The following is a 20,076-nucleotide window of genomic DNA, read 5'->3' as shown; positions in this document are numbered from 1 at the left end:
CCCTTTGTTTATTCGCCTGACACAGACACTCACTAAGGCGGAAATCCATTGTTAAATGATAAACAAAAGCGTTCCTGCTCCGTGGCAAGAGAGACTGATAGTTGCTGCTTCAGTTCTTGTTTAGTATTCTCTTTCCAAGGAGAACAAGTCGGTTTAAACAGAGGCATAAAGGGATAAAGATAGTTCGAGGAATAATATCCTGTTAATGAACAGAGCAGTCCGTTATTTTATTCCCTCTGGCGTCCTCCTTTTCCGTTCCTTGAAGACGAATCAATCATGCCGCGACAAAGATGGTCGGATTGTTTAGAAACCAATTAATCTTTCCATGGAAGAACCCATCAATCCATTGAAGAACCAGGTTTCAATTAACTGTAAGGCTGGAAAGGGGAAACGTGGTTCGTTTTCAAATTGCAAGAGGCCACCGATTTGATCTTTTTATCGGCAGTTTACTGTGGGCAAGTTGGCCAGTGGCCAAAGTGGACGGAGGGGAACCGAAGGGGTGCAAGTTGCAGGTCTGAGGTTGATGATAGGGCCCACCCATCCGACTGTTTTGCCTCCTTGGTGGGGCCAGTGGCTTCAGTCATTTGTTGTGGCATGGCAAAGTGAAATTTTACTGACGTTAGGGTTTGGGGCGTTTGGATTAGTAGAAGTTAGTGTCAAATCAATGGGAAATGCCATCAAAGTAAAAAATGTCTTCTATTTGATTGTAGAAGAAGAATCTGTGGGTCCCTAGGCAGAAGGGATTGATGGGTGTTGTCCCTGGAATTTTCAGGAATTTGAATTTGATTTCAATTAATTAATAATTAAAAGTAAATATAAATAGAATTGTTGACTTCGTTTAATGTTAATTCTATATCCATGGAAAATGCTCAAATAGGGTTTTCCCATTTCATCCATTGGGCAGCTCACAAAGATCCACTCTCATTAATGTGGGAGCACTTTGAATGGTATGTAGTGAACCCTACATGTTTGGATGGATGTCATGAATCAACATTGAAAGAAATCACACAATGATTCATATTCATGGATGTCATGAATCAACATATGGTCAAGAGACCCTATGTTCACTCAAAGAGACCAACTACTAGTATTCCAATTGTCCTCCTTGTTTCCTTGTTTTTATTATTTTGTCAAAGAGTCACCTATTACATCAAATTCATAGCTACCTTTTCATGGGTATATGATACAATGAGACTCTCAATAGAGTCCCTCATGTCCATGGCATCTACATCCTTAACATCCCCCTCAACTTGAGCATGGAGGAATGAATGAGAAGTTTGCTGCATAGAAATGTGATGGTCATCACTATCTATCTTTTTTTGTGACAAAGTAACAATCAAGTTTGATGTGTTCATTATGATTATGAAGCATTAGGTTCACAATGTCAAAGCATTGTGGTTGTCACAATAAATAAATGAAAAACCATAGCAAAGTAGCACAAAATGAAGTGATTGGCGGACCCAAACTAATTCATCAATTATTATGGCCAAAGCTCGATATCACGATCCACAATACGTTGAAAGCAACCTGCTATTGGACCAAGTCCAAAAGACTGTTTGTCGCACCTATGCAAAGTAATCCCAAAAGTAGAAGTCCCTTTAGCTTACCTTAAAATCCATTTCAAATCTTTGAAAGGTCATTGATGTGGGGTATGCAGGAATTGACACACTTGATTTACAAGGTAATATCTAGACGAGTTAATGTATCCATGTGGGGTATGCAACTTTAACATTGAGCACCTTGGGAAGAATATAGTTTAAAACACTCAGGATAGAAATTGATTTACAAGAAGGCAAACCAAATTTGGTAAGTAAATCTAAGGCATACTTGTGTCATGGAAAGCATATCTCACAAATTTCATAGAATCCAAGGTGAGTGTCATGCAAAGGATGTCTCATAGATGAAGCAAAGTGAAGAAGAGGAGAAGATTACGTGGAGCACGTGTGGAAGAAAGATTTCCTCCTTAATCTCTTTGTTTTATTTTTTTATTACAACTTATTGTGATTAGATTTAGTGAGATATTTTTAGGTGTAATTGAAAACTTTAGTGTTGAAGACAACTATGAAAAAATCTTACATGACTTTCATAGCAAGAAGTCTCACAAAGGTAGAATTAATATGGTGGAGTCTCAGAGGAGCTCTCACAAAAGAGTATCAGTTAAAGGTGTTTTAGTTATGTTAGTCTTCTATTTATGTTTAGTTATTCCATTGTTCTAGGACTTATCTTTTAGTGTTCAACTTTGGGTGTAACTGGGACAAAGGTAGTTTAATTGTAATTGGATTCTACTCGTTTCCTCTAGTATAAATAAAGACTCATTGTACTCAAATTTCAACAAGTTAGAAAAATATTTATCTTTTCCAGAAATTCAACATTGGAAGAGTTTATTTTTAGTATAATCCAAGTTGTATTCCTTTATAAAAAGACATGATGTAAGGCATCAAGACATCTCTCTCATTATTCTCTCAAATCATTACCAATGCGCTTCTTTTTTTCCTCTCTTTTCTCTCTCATGTGTCTTCTCTTCTATCTTTTATGCTTCTACTCTGAAAATCAATATAGTGTCAGAGTAAGCACAATTCTTATATGTAAAAGGAGTATAATATGGAGAAGAAGGGAAAGAAGAAGAAGAAGAAGAAGAAAAGGGAAGGTTTTTTCCTTTCCCTTTAGTTTTCTTCTTTCCTAGCACCTTTTTTCTTTGGGGTTTTTATTATCATAACATAGTTTTTATATTTTAAATTATATATTTTTTAAAATATATTTGATTCTAGTTTCCAACTCAAAAATAATTTTATTAATCCGAGTTTTCTACAAAGAGCAATTGACATATGAAGCAACACAGGCTGTAGGAAGGATTCAACCAATAGGAGAAAACTTCATTTTTTGAGATAATTTGTGTCATCAAGAACAAAAATTTATATAGAGAACTATATCTCAAAAGAAAGCTTAGTGTCATGCTAGTAGCGTGTTACTTGCAGAAATTTGAATTTTAAGCCGATTTTCTTCCTTCTCTTTTTTGAGTTGCTAATCATGGTTTATAAGTATTTATTAATGTGAGTATCTTTGCTTCCTTAAGAGTTTCTATTTTTTTTTATCTCACATTACCTAGACAAACTCCATACACATTGCTTCTTATTAGAAATTTCTATTTCTTAAACAAGGTGTCCCTCTTAAAGAAATTTTTATTTCTATTATTTATTTCAGATTATGTAAGAAAAAATCTCTCCTACTCTCATGTGTAAGTTTCCTCCTTTAGAAGTTTTTATTTTTTTTGTTCGACATTATTTTATCAAGGGAAGTTTTTCTATTTCCCTCATCTTCTACTTACACAAGTATAGTTTCCTTTCACAAACTTGCTGAAATTTCTGAATTAGAAACTTCTTATTGTCTTATCATTAATTCCAAATATATTTGTCTTATACTCCTGCTATTTACGAATAATTTTACATTTTTTTATTTTATGGAATCCTTTCCCACATTGGTTAAATTTATGTTTCTTCACATTCATGAAATTATGGTTTCATCAAATTTCTATTTTGAGTTCCATTTCAAAACTCTCCTTTTTGGATATTTGGTTTTTAGAGTTTCTTTATGTAAGCCCATCCTAAAGACCTTATCAAAATCTCAAAAATCTAGTGGCTATCCCTAATGTGAAATAAATCAAAGTCTTTGATTTTATTTTTTCATAGTTATGAATCATTGATCGATCAATCATTCCAATGATGATCAATCATGCAAAGTCATGAAGATTGTTCGGAAATTATTTATCTCCCTCTAGAGTCAAGCTTGGTCACTTCCATTCATCCATTGATCTACTAAGTGCCTCCTTATCTGGAAGTACGATTGTTGTATTGTGTGCCTCTAAGGGTGGGCATTGGATCGGGTTTATAGGGAACCCAACTCAACGTTGAAAATTGTTGGAACCTACATAGCAAACCAGCTTACTTCAAGGTTAATCAAACATCAACCTTTATTAAATCTACCAACTGTGAAGCACCCTTAGAGTCCTCTAGAGGAAGATTGATTCTATCAGAAGAGGATCATATATTGTTTCAGAAGTTTAAAATTATGATAGTTGCTACCCAATGCAATGCCATAATTGCTACGCCTTTCTTTCTCTCATGCTCTAGTAATTCACCTTGGATCATTGATTCTGAAACCTCTGAACACTTGACAAGTAAAATTGAAACTTTGTCTTTTGTGACACCATGCACTTTAGATAACTTTGTCTCCATTGCAAATGGATCACAAACTATAATTTAGGGTACCAGTACATCCACCATTTCACCATCATTTTTCACTTTTTAAAATGTTTTGTTGTCCCTCAATTTCTATTGAGTCCTATGTTGGTGAATCAATTGACCAAAAGACTAAATTGTTTTGTTACTTTTTTTCCATCTCATTGTGTATTTTAGGACATCAAGATGAAACATGTGATTGGTGGCGGCCACGAGAGAGGGGGTCTTTACTATATGAACCCATACTACATTGACAACAGTAGCAAGAACCACAACAGAAGAGGCTTCCAAATGACACAAAGGGTTTTGCCATCCCTCATTAGAAAATTTAAAAAGTTTAATTCCTTCTCTTTATTCGGTTTCATAGTTGTCATGTAAATTTTGTGAGCTTGGGAAACACCATAGATTGGTTTTTAAACCAAGGCAAAACAATATTGTTTCTAGTCCTTTTACTTTAATTTATTCGGATGTATGGGTACCTATTAATGTCCCAAATATATTTCAATCTAAGTACCTTTTTATATTTGTGGATGATTACTCGAGAGTTACATGGTTATATTCGATGAAGGACAAGGCTGAGGTATTTCCTATTTTTACCTCCTTCTGTACTATGGTGGAAAATTAGTTTAAAACCAAGGTCAAAATATTTCGGTCTGATAACACGAAAGAGTATTTTTCCTCTGCCTTACAAAATTTTGGCAAGGAAAAATGGATCATTCATCAATCGTCATATGTTTATACAACTTAGTAAAATGGTGTATTTGAAAGAAAACATCATCATCTTGTAGAAGTTGGTCAAACTATTATGTTGTCTATGAATATTGACAAGTTTTATTGGCTTTTGCAGTTCTCACTACTTGTTTTTTTTATTAACTATATGCGCTCTAAAGTGTTCAAAGGTGTTGCCTCATTCTCCAAATTGTTTCCTGATTCAATTGCCTTCTTGTTGGCACTTAAGGTATTTAGATGCACATATTTTATTCATCGCTTGGGTATCTTCCTTCATCGGGCTGTTAAGTGCATTTTCTCTCTTTGAATATTTCAAAGATAAAAAATATTGTGTGTTACGCTCTGTCCTTGAAGAAAACATTTATCTCAATTAATGTTTCCTTTTATGAGCATCAACCCTATATTTTTGCTAGCTCTCCTTCTGGTTTCTCATCATGTACTGGAATGCCAAAACCACTTATCTCGGTGGATTATGATTTTTAGACCATGGAGTATCCTTCTGAAGACCCTTTCTTTACACCGCTAATCAGTCACTTGTGGAGTCTTCCAGATGATCCCGTGGTAAGTTCTCCTCATTCATCTCCAATAGTTTATGGACCACCTTATGATACTAGGCCCATTGCTCTATGCAAAAAGCCCCACTCCACTGTTGTTAGACCTCCATCCACTTCACAACCTATCTCTCATTATGTTTCCACTCACCGTTTGTCTCTGTGTTGTGTCTCTTTTTTGTTTGTTGTGTCTTCTTCCACCATTCCAACCTGCTCTGAGAAGGCTTTCATTGATCCGAGGTGGAAATCTACCATGGATGAAGAGATTCAGACGATGTACCACAATTTCACTTGGTATTTAGCCACTCTTTGCCAGGAAAAATGGCAGTCAAGTACAAATGGGTCTTCTCCCTAGAGTATAATCCAAATGGTTCTATTGCTAGATACATGACTCGGTTGATTGCTAAAGGTTATATTTAATTTTACGGTGTTGATTATGATAAAAAAAATCTCCTGTTGCCAAGATGAACTCGGTCAGAGTTCTTATTTCTCTATCAGGCAATTTTAAATGGGAGTTACATCAGTTAGATGTGAAGAATGCTTTCTTAAATGATATACTCTCTGAGGAAGTCTATATGTACCAACCACCTGGTTATTTCGTTGAGGGGGAGAAAGTATGTCGGTTGGATAAAGCAATATATGGGTTGAAACAGTCTCTGAAGGTTTGGTTTGATGAAGAAGAAAAGGTGGCGGGGGGGGGGGGGGGGTCATTCACTTTCTCTCTCTTAACCCCTAAAGTTTCTCTCCTCAACTTGTGTTCTTGCCTTCTCTTTCTCATATTTTCTTATCTTCTTCCTTCTTTCTTCTTCTTCTTCTCAACCAAGTTATGGATTAAACCCTAGAATTCAACTCTCTCTAAAAATAAAAAAACAAAAAAGCTATGTGATGAACCTCTAATCCCAAGAAATATTGTAAGGGGTTCAACATTTTTCAGTTGAAAGTGTTTGTGCAAAGATGACTTCAAGTCTTAGATAAAAGCAATGCACTCCAAGTAATAATAATATCATCGACATACACAAGCATAAGAGAGTAACTGAGCTTGGTGTATATGAATAGTGAATGATCTGTTGGAAGATGAGCCCAAACCCACATGACCAAGGAAGGCCCACATATTCAAGAGTGTTGGAAGATGGGCCCATAAGACTAAGAGTGTTGGAAGATGGACCCATAAGACCAAGAGTGTTGGAAGATGGGCCCAAGCCCATAAGATATAGGATCCACCATGATCTAGTGAGGAAACATAAGAAGTCTAACAAAGCCACAATTATTATGGAAGCAGGTCTCATAGAGAAGTTTCAATTTAAAGGTGTTTTAGTCATGTTAGTCTTCTATTTATATTGGATTATTTACTTATGCTATGACTTATCTTAAGTGTTAGAGTTTGGGTGTAATTGGGACAAAGGTTGTTTAATTGTAGTTGGACTCTACTACTTTCCTCTATTATAAATAGAGGTTCATGTAATCTAATTATAATGAGTCAATGAAGTGTTTCTCTTTTCCATAAATTCAACATGGTTCTATGAGCAGCTTCTATGAGTTGACTCGGTCAACCCACAGAGATAATGTAATCCTTTTCTGATCTATTATCTCTAAAAGTTTAGGTTTGTATTTATCTTTTTTTCAATCCTTATACCAGTTATTTGATTTACGTTTTCACCACTATACTGAGTTTTTCATATTGCATATTATATATTGACGGAAATATATTTGAGTCTAATTTATAAGGAAAAACGATTTTTTCCAATCAAAGTTATCTACAAAGAGAAATCGATATTTGAAGCAATGAAGGTCATATTGCAAAAGAGGTTCATGCGGCAGTAGAAAGCTTCAACTTCCGAGCTATTTTATGCTATCAAGAGCAAGACTTTATATGTAAAATTATATATCAAAGGAAATATTTGTAAGTCTATTTTCTTACCTATTCAACCAATTCTTGATCTGAGTTTTTTATATGGAGATATTGATCTTGGAAGAGTCAATGGTCATGCTAAGAAAAGGGGAAAGAGTACTTAGTTCGATAGAGACTGAAATCTATCAAATTATATATCTCAAAATAAGTATATTTTATGAAGAGAATTTATACTTGGATGATAGTTATTTAAGTCTAGTTTTAGAAGGAGAAACATTTATGTCAATCTGATCTATATTTAATGATATATTCGTATTGGAAGAATTAAAGGCCATATTGCTATCCAGTTGCATTGAAAAATCCGAATTTAAGCCGATTGTTTTGCACCATTTTTTTAGTTGCTGTTATTAATCAACTATTTTCGAAAAATATCTCACTTACCCCTTTTTCGGTTACTACATCTATATTATTTGGTTCAAGTTGGGAACATTGCCATTACCTCCCAGCTTGAGGTGGAGAAGTAGAAGAAGTACGAGAATAAGGTATTTTATTCCATATATTGTGGTAAGTTGTATGTGACCAAAATATTTAAGAAAGGGGAGCACAAAAGATGAAGTTTTTGCATCTAAGAAAAAAAAATTGCAGCAAAAAAATTGAAGATTAAGAATCATGACTCGCATTAATAATTGTGGTAATTATTGGTGATACTTGACTCGGCTCGACTCGATTCTATTTCTCCGGCAGGATTATTATTTTGAGGTATTCTCAACATATTCCTTGGTCAACATATTATTTGGTAAAGATACTCGCATCAGATTATTTCACGGGTCCTTGTACAAGGATTTTATTATTTTGGTTCATGTTATATGGGCCCAGGCCCATTTCAACTGCAACTATTGTGTCTCTTTGGACGAGACATTATTATTGAAGAAGTGGTAGTCTCAGTATCCTATCTTCTTCTTTACCCATTACCCATTGGTTATTTGGCAGTCTTTCTCCTACCATCTTTTATTTGACTCTCATATACCTCTTTGGGCCAACCTTTTGCGTGTTGCTTCAGTTGGGAATTGATGTAGGTGAAGCGTGAGGCGGATAAGTAATCGGATCCATCTTTCTGACCCCGGTTTGGGTTTGTTTGCTTTGAGCTGTAGCCTGGGCTTGTCGAGGGCTTTGCATTTTTTTGTTAAAACTCGTTCTGTGTACAGGGGAGAGGCATTATTGATTGTGAATGATATTGAATAGAAACTGGAGGTTTTCTCTTTGTTTTTAGGGCGACCTATTGCCATTTTTCTCTGTAGATTACCGGTGGAATTGCCAGCAGGATAATCACTATCTTGTGTTCGACGTCAGTTGGTATCAGAGCTTCAGACTGGGGAAGAAGCTAGGTCTTGCTAGAGACGTTGTAGCGAGCAGTTAAAGGGTCGACGAAGACAACGCCGTCGTCGTCATCATTGAGCTACCGCTCAACGTTGCTGCCGAAAAAACTCGAGATTCGATCGAGCAGAGCTCGGGACTCGACCGAGCAGTTACAGAAACAGAGCAGTGACTCTGGATTTGCCGAAAGATAGGGATTCGACATGGAAAGGGTTCGACATCGACGTCGTCACCATCAGAATTGTCATGCGATGTTGCCGTTGCCGTTGCCGTCGAGGGACTCGACGAACAGATAAGGTTCAAAATTTACCAAAAACAGAGGACCGAAATAGGGGTTTCGTCTGAGACCTCGCGCGAGACGTCAGTGCCGGGAGAGGGTTAGCGTTGCCGGAGACGACGGCCAGAGAGAGCCACCGGAGTGACGCGATTTTGGGACAGATGGCTCTGAACTTCCGATTTCGGGAGATTTTGATAGCATCCAAACTATTTTGATTTGGGGGAAGCGTAGTTGATTTCGGGAAATTTCCAACGATTTTAAAAGAAAAGGGAAATTTCGAGAGATTTTTTTTTTTAAAAAGTATGGTTGGTGGTCATGGTCGTGGTCGTCGCGGACAACATCCGAATGAGGAAGCTCCACACCGTGGCCGTAATCTTCAAAATGTGATGATTGAAGATTTAGAGCGGCAAGTTGCAGACTTTACTCAGCGTCTGGCAGCGTAGGATTTCGGTGATAGTGAGATGGGAAGCCACGATTCCGATACCAGCTTCGAAAATCCATATCGCGATCATGCTCGATTTGGGGAGCACCGCGGTCAGGGAGATCGACCTATAGACCTCAGTTTCAGAGTGCTTTACCCGAGTTTTTTGGTACGTTACAGACCGAGGGATTCATCGACTGGTTGCAGGAGATAGAGCGTATCTTTGAGTATAAGGAAGTTCCAGATAGTGTCAAGGTGAAACTGGTTGCCAAAAAAACTCAAGGGCAGAGCATCTGCGTGGTGGGAGCAGTTGAGGCGTTCACGAGACCGGCAGATCATGGCCAAAATCACTGATTGGGAGAAGATGAAGAAGAAGATGAAGGGTCAATTCCTTCCTTTCAGCTACACTCAAACCTTGTTTCAGCGACTTCATTTGTTGTGGCAAAACTCGAGATCAGTGGATGATTACACAGAGGAGTTCTATTAGTTGATCGCCCGGAATGACTTATCTGAGAGAGAAGAGCAGATGGTGGCATGATATTTGGGGGGGTTACGACAGCCCCTACAAGATGTCCTCAGTCTTCACTCGCTGTGGACCTTTTTGGAAGCATACTAGCGTGCATTGACTGTGGAAACACAACAGAACAAAAGGCCAATGGTCATAAGCGATCATAGTAGCCTACCAGTTCACCCTCAGGAATCTCGTCCTGCCCAATAGCCTCTCCAAGGTACTTCTAACTCAAATATTCGATATTTTTGTTGTGGTGAGTCGGGATATAAAGCTACTGAGTGTAGGAAACATGCTAGTCAGAAGGGCAAAAATCTTCTGATTGAGGAAGACATGGTAGATGAGCCTGAGGAACTTGGTGAACCTGTGTATGATGATGCTGGGGATGGAGAGGTATTGTACAGTGATGGCCATGAGACTCTAGTTGTTTGTAAAAGTCTGTTGACTCCCAAGGGAGATTCAGGGGATGATTGGTTGTGAACCAATGTTTTTTACACGACCTGCACAGTAGTTTCTGAAGAGGTTGTCCAAAAATTGCAGTTGCAGACAAATCTTCATCCCAAACCGTACAAATTGACGTGGCTAACTAAAGGTAGTGAGGTAGCAGTAAATAGGCAATGCCTCGTTTCTTTTTTTTCATCGGCATGAAATATTTTGATAATGTTTGGTGCGATGTGGTATCTATGGATGTTTGTCATGTATTGTTAGGCCTCCCTTGGCAGTATGATCGCAACGTTATTCATGACGGACAGAAGAATACTTATTCCCTTAACATTAAAGGGAAGAAGATTGTGTTAGCCCCTCGCCGGGAAGGCCCCACTCCTACCCCGATAGACGGTCCTTCTATCCTGCTTTCCATGTCCAGGTTTCTCGTAGAGATAGAGCAGAAAGATTTAGTCTATGCTCTACTTCCTTGTGGGAAGAGTATCACATATGTGACTCCTGATTTACCAGCAGAGGTACATCAGCTCTTAGCAGAGTTTTCTGACCTGATACCAGAGGACCTTCCTCCTGGACTACCGACTATGAGGGATATTCAGCATCAGATTGAACTTGTTCCGTGGTCCAATTTTCGTTATCGGCCGGTGTATCGCCTCGGCCCCAAGGAGTCCGAAGAGTTGCAACGACAGGTGGTAGAGTTGTTGGATAGGGGTTACATCCGTGAGAGTATGAGCCCATGTGCAGTTCTTGCCCTACTGGTGCCGAAGAAAGATGACTTGTAGCGTTTGTGTGTTGATAGCCGAGCAATCAATAGGATTACAGTGAAATACAAATTTCCCATTCCTCGCCTGGATGATATGTTAGACCAGTTGTCCAGTTCTAAGGTCATTTTCCAAAATTGACCGTAAGAGCGGATACCACCAGATCAGAATAAGACCTGGAGATGAGTGGAAGACAACGTTTAAGACGCAACATGGGTTGTATGAGTGGATTGTCATGCCGTTTGGGCTATCCAATGCACCCAACACCTTTATGAGGTCTATGCATCAGATTCTATGACCATTTATGGGGAAATTCGTTGTCGTGTACTTTGACGATATCCTCATTTATAGTCCGACGTGGGCATCCCATTTTGATCACCTCCGTGTTGTTTTTGCGATGTTGCGGGAGCACTTGTTTGTGACTCGGCTGAAGTGTTCTTTCTTCACTACCTCTGTAACTTTTCTTGGGTTTGTCGTGTCTACTGATGGTGTTCATGCAGATCAGTCGAAGATAGATGCGGTCTTGGAGTGGCCCACACCAAAGACCTTGCACGATGTCCATAGTTTTCATGGCTTGGCGTCTTTCTACCGTCGGTTCATTCAACACTTCAGCACTCTGATTGCTTCTCTCACAGAGTGTCTCAAAGAAAGTGAGTTCCGGTGATCCGAAGAGGCGAAGGCTAGTTTTCAACTGGTCAAGCAACAGATGACAGACGCCCCAGTTTTGGCACTTCCTGATTTTGCGAAGGTGTTTGAGGTGAACTGCGATGCATCCGGGGTTGGCAGTGGTGGTGTTCTGAGTTAGGAGGGGCGGCCCATAGCTTTTTTCAGTGAGAAGCTATCCGGTTCCAAGAAGAATTATTCCACATATGATCTGGAGTTTTATGTCATAGTTCAGTCTCTGAAGCATTGGTACCACTACCTCATACAGAAGGAGTTTATTCTATTCATTGATCATGAGGTCTTGAAGTACATCAATGGCCAACACAAATTGAGTCGACGGCATGCCAAGTGGGAGGCGTACTTGCCGGAGTTCACATTTGCACTGAGACACCAAGCAGGGAATCTGAATCGTGTCGTAGATGCCTTGAGCCGTCGTACATTACTCCTCACCACCATGAGCGCCAGAGTTACAGGATTTGAGGCTTTCTCTGCTATGTATGCTGCAGATCCTTCATTCAGGAGGATACTTCACGAGGTAACTGAGGGTCAACGCCATGATTTTCTTTTGCATCATGGTTATTTGTTTCATGGATTACAGTTGTGCATTCCAGAGTGTTCACTACGACAATTGATTATTAGTGAACTTCATAACAAGGGTTACTTTGGGTGAAATAAGACGTTGGCTTTGATATCTTCTCGCTATTACTGGCCCAAACTGCATAGTGACGTGGCTCATTATGTGGAGCGTTGTTTTGTGTGCCAGCGGTCCAAGGGAGTTCTCACTAATGCGGGCATGTACACCCCGTTACTAGTACCTGAAGCCCCATGGATTGATGTCAGTATGACCTTCGTGTTGGGCTTACCCCATACCTAGAGGACTTGGATTCTATTTTGGTTGTGGTTGACAGGTTTTCCGAAATGGCCCATTTTGTTGCTTGCAGGAAAACAATGGATGCTGCCAGGATCGCCCATCTTTACTTCTGGGAGATTGTGCGTTTACATGGCGTTCCTCGCTCCATTACTTCTGATCGTGACACCAAGTTTATGAGTCATTTCTGGAGGAGTTTATGGGAGAAACTGGGGACGAAGTTGAACTTTAGCAGTGCCTACCACCCCCAGACGGATGTTCAAACTGAGGTGGTGAACCGGAGTTTGGGCAACCTTTTGAGAAGTTTGGTAGGAACTAAACCAAAGCAGTGAGATTTGGCATTACCTCAATCAGCATTTGCCTATAACAGGTTGAAATATAAAACCACCGGTATGAGCCCATTTGAGGTTGGCTATGGTTAGAATCCCTCTGGGGTGCTTGACTTGGCCCCTATTCCACGTGTGGGTCGTCCAAGTCACCAGGTGGATGAGATGGCAGCATATCTTCAAGATGTCCATGAGCAGGTGAAGAAGGCCATTCATGAGAGTAATGCCAAGTACAAGGTTCGTTAGGTACTTTTCGACGTTGGTGAATTTGTTTAGGCAGTTTTAACTCGTGATCGTTTTCTTGTTGGAGAGTATACTGAGCTTAAGGCACGGAAGATTGGCCCATGTGAGGTCCTGCAAAAGATCAATGATAATGCCTATAGATTGCGCCTCCCTAGTCATTTGCGGACTTTTGATGTCTTTAATGTCAAACACCTGAGTCCTTGTTTTCTGGATTCCGATGCTGCTACTGTGAACTCGAGGACGTATTCTTTCAAACCCAAGGCGATTGATGCAGGAGAAGTGTGAGGCGGATAAGTAATCAGATCCGTCTTTCTGACCCCGGTTTGGGTTTGTTTGCTTTGAGTTGTAGCCCGGGCTTGTCGGGGGCTTTGCATTTTTTGTTAAAACTCGTTTTGTGTACAAGGGAGAGACATTATTGATTGTGAATGATATTGAATAGAAACATGAGGTTTTCTCTTTGTTTTTAGGGCGACCTATTGCCATTTTTCTCCGCAGATTACCGGTGGAATTGCCAACAAGATAATCACTATCCTGTGTCCGGCATCAGGAATTTAAGTCCATCATGGTTGGGTGTTTTAAGTTCATTGAGACTTTATATATATATATACCTGTGGGTCTTTTATCGCTGTCTTGTGAATGACAGAAATTTATCACCCATTTCTACCTGTGAAAGTCGATGCCCGAGGTTTGGACACCGTGATGGAGGAGCTTATTACTACATATATGTTACCCCCCTTAATTGGCATTTATTACTTTTACCACTTGAGAGTCCTTGTCTTGTGGAGGGACACAGTGATGGAGGGGTTTTTACTACACTTCTAAGTACTACGTATAGACCCACTACCTACGAAAGATAGGAATGCCACTACCTGAGAATGATAGGAGTGTGTCATACATCCAACATCGGTTATGACTGGAGTATGGAGCGATGTCATACGGCTTGGAGTGACTTTACTCTCACTTATCTTATGCCAGTCTGGCCTCATGGAAGAGAGCACTAGCGTGAGGGGGGGTGTTGAAGATATAGAAAACTACTATTTTATATGAGAATATCCTATACATCATTTGCAGCAAGCTGGGAGTTCATGATGTTCTCTCACCCACAACTTGAGGGGGAATGTTGGAAGATGGGTCGATGCCATTGTTATGTAGGTAGGATTGAAAAGTTGTGGACATAAATACACCACTAACACCACTTTATGAGATTGTGCACATTAAAAAACTTCTCAACATGATCACAAAATTGTTTAAAAGCCTCAAACATCTCAAACCTTTTTTTAATAAAGTAAATCCATGAAAACCATGAGTAGTAATAGAGAACTCTTATAAAAACTAGAGTGGGAAAAAGATATAGTTGGTGTTAGCCTCAAACATTAGTATGAATCACAATAAGATGCAACTACTTTTACTATCAAACAATTGATAGGTAGGACAAAGATCAATTGATATATTAACTATAAATGAGTACCTCGCCCAAACAATTTATTAACTAGTATGGCAAATGATCACCAAGTCTATAGTGACAACACTGAGAATTAAAAAACATAAATAAGTACCTCTATTCCTCCCACTCTAGTTTTTCCCTCAAAATGTATTTTGTTGAACATTTGTCACAAAAACATGGTTGTGGAACTATCTCCCTTCTTTTGAACAAAAAACAATGCTCCTACTAATAAAGTAAAAAAGTCAATAGCAACTCAAAGGTAGGCAATTATGTTTCCATCATCAAGGCCCCAGTGAAGTTAACTTATCCCTTGATAGGCAAGAACATACAACAACTTATCCCTCGAAGAGATAACTTTTGCAACTATTTAAACCTGAGTATAGATGCCCTTAATTTAAGTTAAAAATGTGTAACACTTCTACAACCTTGTTTACAATTTTGTAGTTGCATATTCAATTGGAACACTCACATATCAATTTGAATAACATAAGTTTGGCTCAATACTTCCCATAGCTCATCTAAATTTCTATCACTTAAGACATGATCTCAATAGATAAGATTGCCTTGGTCCAACCCAACACTTGTACATCTCTCAACAACCAAGACTTATAATATGGATTTCTTTTAATAGTTTATTTTTCAATGTCTCTCTTTTTCATCTGAAATAAATTTAGGAGGTGTCGAGTCCTTGTTCTCTATGAGTTCAATTGTATCTTTTTCTCTCTTATAAGTTTCACCAAATCTTGTTAAACAATATGGCTCTTGCTATCTAATTTGATGGGAACCAAATACCCTTAATAGTCTGATAGGCAAGAACATACAACAACATATCCCTCGAAGAGATAACTTTTGCAACTATTTAAAGTTGAGTATAGATGCCATTAATTGAAGTTAAAAATGTGTAACACTTCTACAACCTTGTTTATAATTTTGTAGTTGCACCTTTAATTGGAAAACTCACATATCAATTTGGATAACATAAGTTTGACTCAATGCTTCCCATAGCTCATCAGAATTTCTATCACTTAAGACATGATCTCAATGGATAAGATTGCTTTGGTCTAACCCAACACTTGTACATCTCTCAACAACCAAGACTTATAATATGGATTTATTTTAATAGTTTCTTTTTCAATGTCTTTCTCTTGTTTATCCGAAATAAATTTAGGAGGTGTTGAGTCCTTGTTCTCTATGAGTTCAATTGTATCTTTTTCCCTCTTATAAGTTTCACTAAATCTTGTTAAACAATAGGGCTCATGCTATCTAATTTGATGGGAACCAGATGCCCAATTTTAATAGTCTGATAGGCAAGAACAGACAACAACATATCCCTTGAAGAGATAACTTTTGCTAACTATTTAAAGCTGAGTATAGATGCCATTTATTTAAGTTAAAAATGTGTAACACTTCTACAACCTTGTTTATAATTTTGTAGTTGCATCTTCAATTGGAACACTCACATATCAATTTGGATAACATAAGTTTGGCTCAATGCTTTGTTAGAAAGTTACATATTACATCAAATTACATAACTCCCCGTTCATGTGATACAATGAAATTCTAAATAGAGTCTCTCATACCCACATCATCTATATACTTTACAATGGACCTTCATGCCTGACTTTTAGATCTGATGTTTATCCCAAAGTTCCTGCCTTTGTTGTTCTATTAACTAAATTATGACTTTCTATATATATGTTGGAGCTCTACTAATGAAGATTTGCATATTATAGCACAAATTTTTAATGAAAATTATGTCTTAGGGCTTGACTAAACTTGACTTGCAATTAGAAGACACCTTCTTCATTCTCTATTCACAGAGGAAATTTAGAGGCATCCTCGAATTCAATAAAATGTGTTCCACACATGTTTTCAACCACTCCAATGCCAAGTTATACACATTCATCAATTTATTAAAAGTTGAGGGTTTATGGAGTTGACTTATCCTACTAAAAAGTTCTTGGAAAAACTTTGGGTATTTAGAACTTGTAGAACACTAAAAAAAATTAGTTTCCTGGAGCATATTTCTTAATCTCATATTTTTCTACTTAAATCTAGTGTGATACCCATCTCAACAATTAAAAAAACTGAAAAGGAAATTTTTGTAAAGAACTTCCCTCATGTCCTCTCATATTACTAGGGGGGGGGGGTTGTTAGTGCACAATGTAAGTGTAGGGGGAAAGTGGAATGGAAAGTGAAGTACTTTCCCTAGGGAAAGTGAGATGGAATGTAAAGTACTGTTTGTGTTAGTGTGCGCAATGAAAAGTGCAGTGTAAAGTACTTGTTTGTGTTAGTGTGCACAATGGAAAATGTGGTATAAAGTGCATATAAATTATTTATTAAATAAAATATTTTGATATATCTGACTTTCAAAAAATTAAATTAATATTAGTTAATAAATAAAATATATTAAATATAATAATTAAACAAATGCTTACTTTAATATTATTAAAATTGTAATCAAATTTTAATTTTGTAATATCTAAACAATAAAAAAAACTGAAAAGGAAAATTTTGTAAAGAAATTCCCTCATGTTCTCATATTACTAAAGTTAAATATTATGTGTTTATTTTGAAGTGGTGGAAAATAAGTTCATATCTGACTATTATATGGTTGCCATCTTGCCATTTGGGAAATTCAGACAACTTGACAACAACTTTAGGAGGAAGACAAACTTGAATCTCAAGAGAGGATATTCTCGTATTGGCCTGAGGGGCGATGCTGGATAGGTTCCCCGTTGAGCTCGAAACGAGGAGCACACTCAGGCGATGAGAAGCACCGCCATGGAAGCCGCTCTACCTACCTCGGCCAACCCTAGTCATTTGAGATGCCGGGTATTGACTATCTATCTTCTCTTACAACTAAATTTTATGGTTTACTTGTTCTTCTGTGGAGGTCCTTTTCCTTTGACTTCATCTCTCTCGAGCAACATTGATTTCGATGACTTCTGTGACAATTGTTGCATCTTGTCATGATCATTGAACAACAATAAAGGATGTTCTGGAAGCGGCTAGTTCGTCTATGTTGATCTTTTTATCAGTTTCAGTTGCTAGAAGAAATCCATTGATGGCTCTTTCTTCTCTCTTTTTGTTGTTTGACACTGTAAGGATCCTTTTTCATGCTATTGAAGTTAATCTCTCTCGACTTGACTATCCGAGGAATGGTGCTTCTCTCAAATGTTGGCAATGGGGGTTTGATGCAAGTTTTGTGGCTGGGCAAGAAATATATATTTTTAAAACAGGACAACAATCAAAGTGAGAATCATTCAACATTATCATTGTTATCAAGTTGATTTGTATTTATGTATTTATAAATTAGGATAAGGGGAGGGCATTATTTTAATTTCCTATAGATTATAACTTAAAGGGTTATATATGTGTAACGGGAGAAAATAACGGGGGCATCGAAACATAAATCGAGCTCTTGATTTACCTTCGTTTTGAGAAATAAATTGACATGGTATCAGAGTTGCAGGAGATCATCGGCGTCAGTGGTATTCTTCGACGTTTTCGGTGCTCTTAGAGGTGAGTTATCTTCCTCCCCATTTCTCAATTCGTCGGATCTCGGTTCTCGATTCTTGATTTGATTTTAGTGGACTCTCACGGAGTCATTGGCTTCGTTTTTTGTGTTCGACAAGAACATCTTCGTTTTTGGTGTTCGATGGGGTCATTGGCTTCGTTTTTGGTGTTCGATGGGAACATCCAGCAGGCAATGTGTCGTGAGTTGATCCTCTGGAAGGACCGCAAAAGAGGTGATCGTCACTAATTCCGATCAGCTCTCCTAAGCATGTGTTTTTTCGAGTGGTTGTTCTAATTAGGGCTTTACTTCTTTTTATCCCCTTTTTATGCTAGTTTCTGTGAGGGTGTGAAATTGTCTGGTGATACGGGTTTATATGCCATCAATTTGGGTTACGCTCTTGATGGAGAGTTATCTTTAGTTATGGCTGTGGAATCTTACTAGTAAAAAAAAATCCAAATCAGACTTATTTCTATCAATCAGGTGAGAAAGGAAATACAATAGGGTGTTTCTTTTATGCCATTTGTGGGTTTTTGTCCAGACAGGTGTCATCTGGATTTTATCATGTCATCTGATAGGTTAGACTTGTTCTGTATCCGTTTCACGGGTAAAAATTACACTGCCTGGGAATTTCAGTTTCGTTTATTCGTTATGGGAAAAGAGTTATGGGGTCATATAGATGGGAGTGATCCCGCACCTCTAGATGCCGAGGCTTTGTCCAAGTGAACAGTCAAGGATGCTAGGGTCATGACCTGGATCCTTGACGCCTTTGAGCCTCACTTTGTTCTCAATCTGAGGCCTTATAGAAATGTGGCTGACATGTGGAGTTACCTCGCCAAGGTTTACTGTTAAGACAACACAACTCGGCGTTTCAATTGGAGTATGAGATGGCTAATTTCACACAAGGAAGTCTCTCTATTGAGAAATATTTTTTTGGTTTTCAAAACCTTTGGGTTGACTATGCAGACATTGTTTATTCTGATGTTCCCATTGCAGCTCTCTCTGCTATTCAAGCAGTGTATGAAATCAGCAAGAGAGATCAATTCTTGATGAAGCTCCGTTCCGATTTTGAAATTGCACGGTCTAATATGATGAATTGTCATCTTGTACCATCTCTAGATGCTTGTTTCAGTGAACTTCTTCATTAGGAGTAGCGTATAGTAACTCAAGCTGGCATGAAACATCGGGCTAATGTTAGTGCCCTTGTTACTGTAGCTTATGCAACACAGGGGAGGAATAAGGGAAGAGACATGCATGCTATTCAGTGCTTTAGTTGTAAAGCTTTTGGTCATATTGCTTGGGATTGCCTTAGGAAGTTCTGTAACTACTACAAGAAACATGGTCACATCATCTCTGCCTGCCCCATTCGACCTGAAAGGAAGCAGGGTACTGCTTATCATGCATCCGCTGGTGCCTCTAGTTATACTGCATTGCCTGCTGCCTCGCCGGTTGTTGCTATTCCTGCTGCACCTACAACCTCAGCAAACCCGAACATACTCACTCCTGAGATGGTACAACAGATGATCATTTCTGCTTTCTCTACTTTTGAGCTCTCAGGTAATCATAAAGTTTCTTCTAAGTCATGGTATTTTGACTCCGGAGCTTCTAACCATATGACCAATACTGTTGTTTCTCTTTCCTATGTCAGAAATTATGATGGAAATCAAAAAATTAACACCGCAGATGGTAGTTCTCTGCCTATCAGTGCTGTTGGTGATCTTTCCTCTTGCTTAAATAATGTTTTTGTGTCTCCTGATTTCTCCACAAATCTTATTTTTGTTGGTCAATTGGTCGATATTAATTGTAATATCTATTTCTCTCAATCTTCTTGTGTTATGCAGGATCAAGTGTCAAGGACGTTGATCGTGA

General features: G+C 38.3%; 1 protein-coding gene across 1 annotated transcript; it reads left to right on the top strand.

Annotated features, from left to right (window-relative positions):
* The first annotated feature begins 10,277 nt into the window (after positions 1-10,277).
* On the top strand, positions 10,278-11,167 carry LOC137952547 (uncharacterized). The gene is made up of 2 exons (XM_068799630.1): positions 10,278-10,380; positions 10,653-11,167. Exons 1-2 carry the CDS (start codon positions 10,278-10,280, stop codon positions 11,165-11,167), a joined length of 618 nt encoding a protein of 205 aa, XP_068655731.1.
* The last annotated feature ends 8,909 nt before the right edge of the window (positions 11,168-20,076 follow it).

This window comes from Aristolochia californica, unplaced genomic scaffold (assembly GCF_029961685.1).
Source record: "Aristolochia californica isolate CCGP_79_NKW_82.1479 unplaced genomic scaffold, dmAriCali1.0.hap1 SCAF_16, whole genome shotgun sequence".
NCBI lineage: Eukaryota > Viridiplantae > Streptophyta > Magnoliopsida > Piperales > Aristolochiaceae > Aristolochia > Aristolochia californica.
This window is presented reverse-complemented; position numbering and strand designations above follow the sequence as displayed.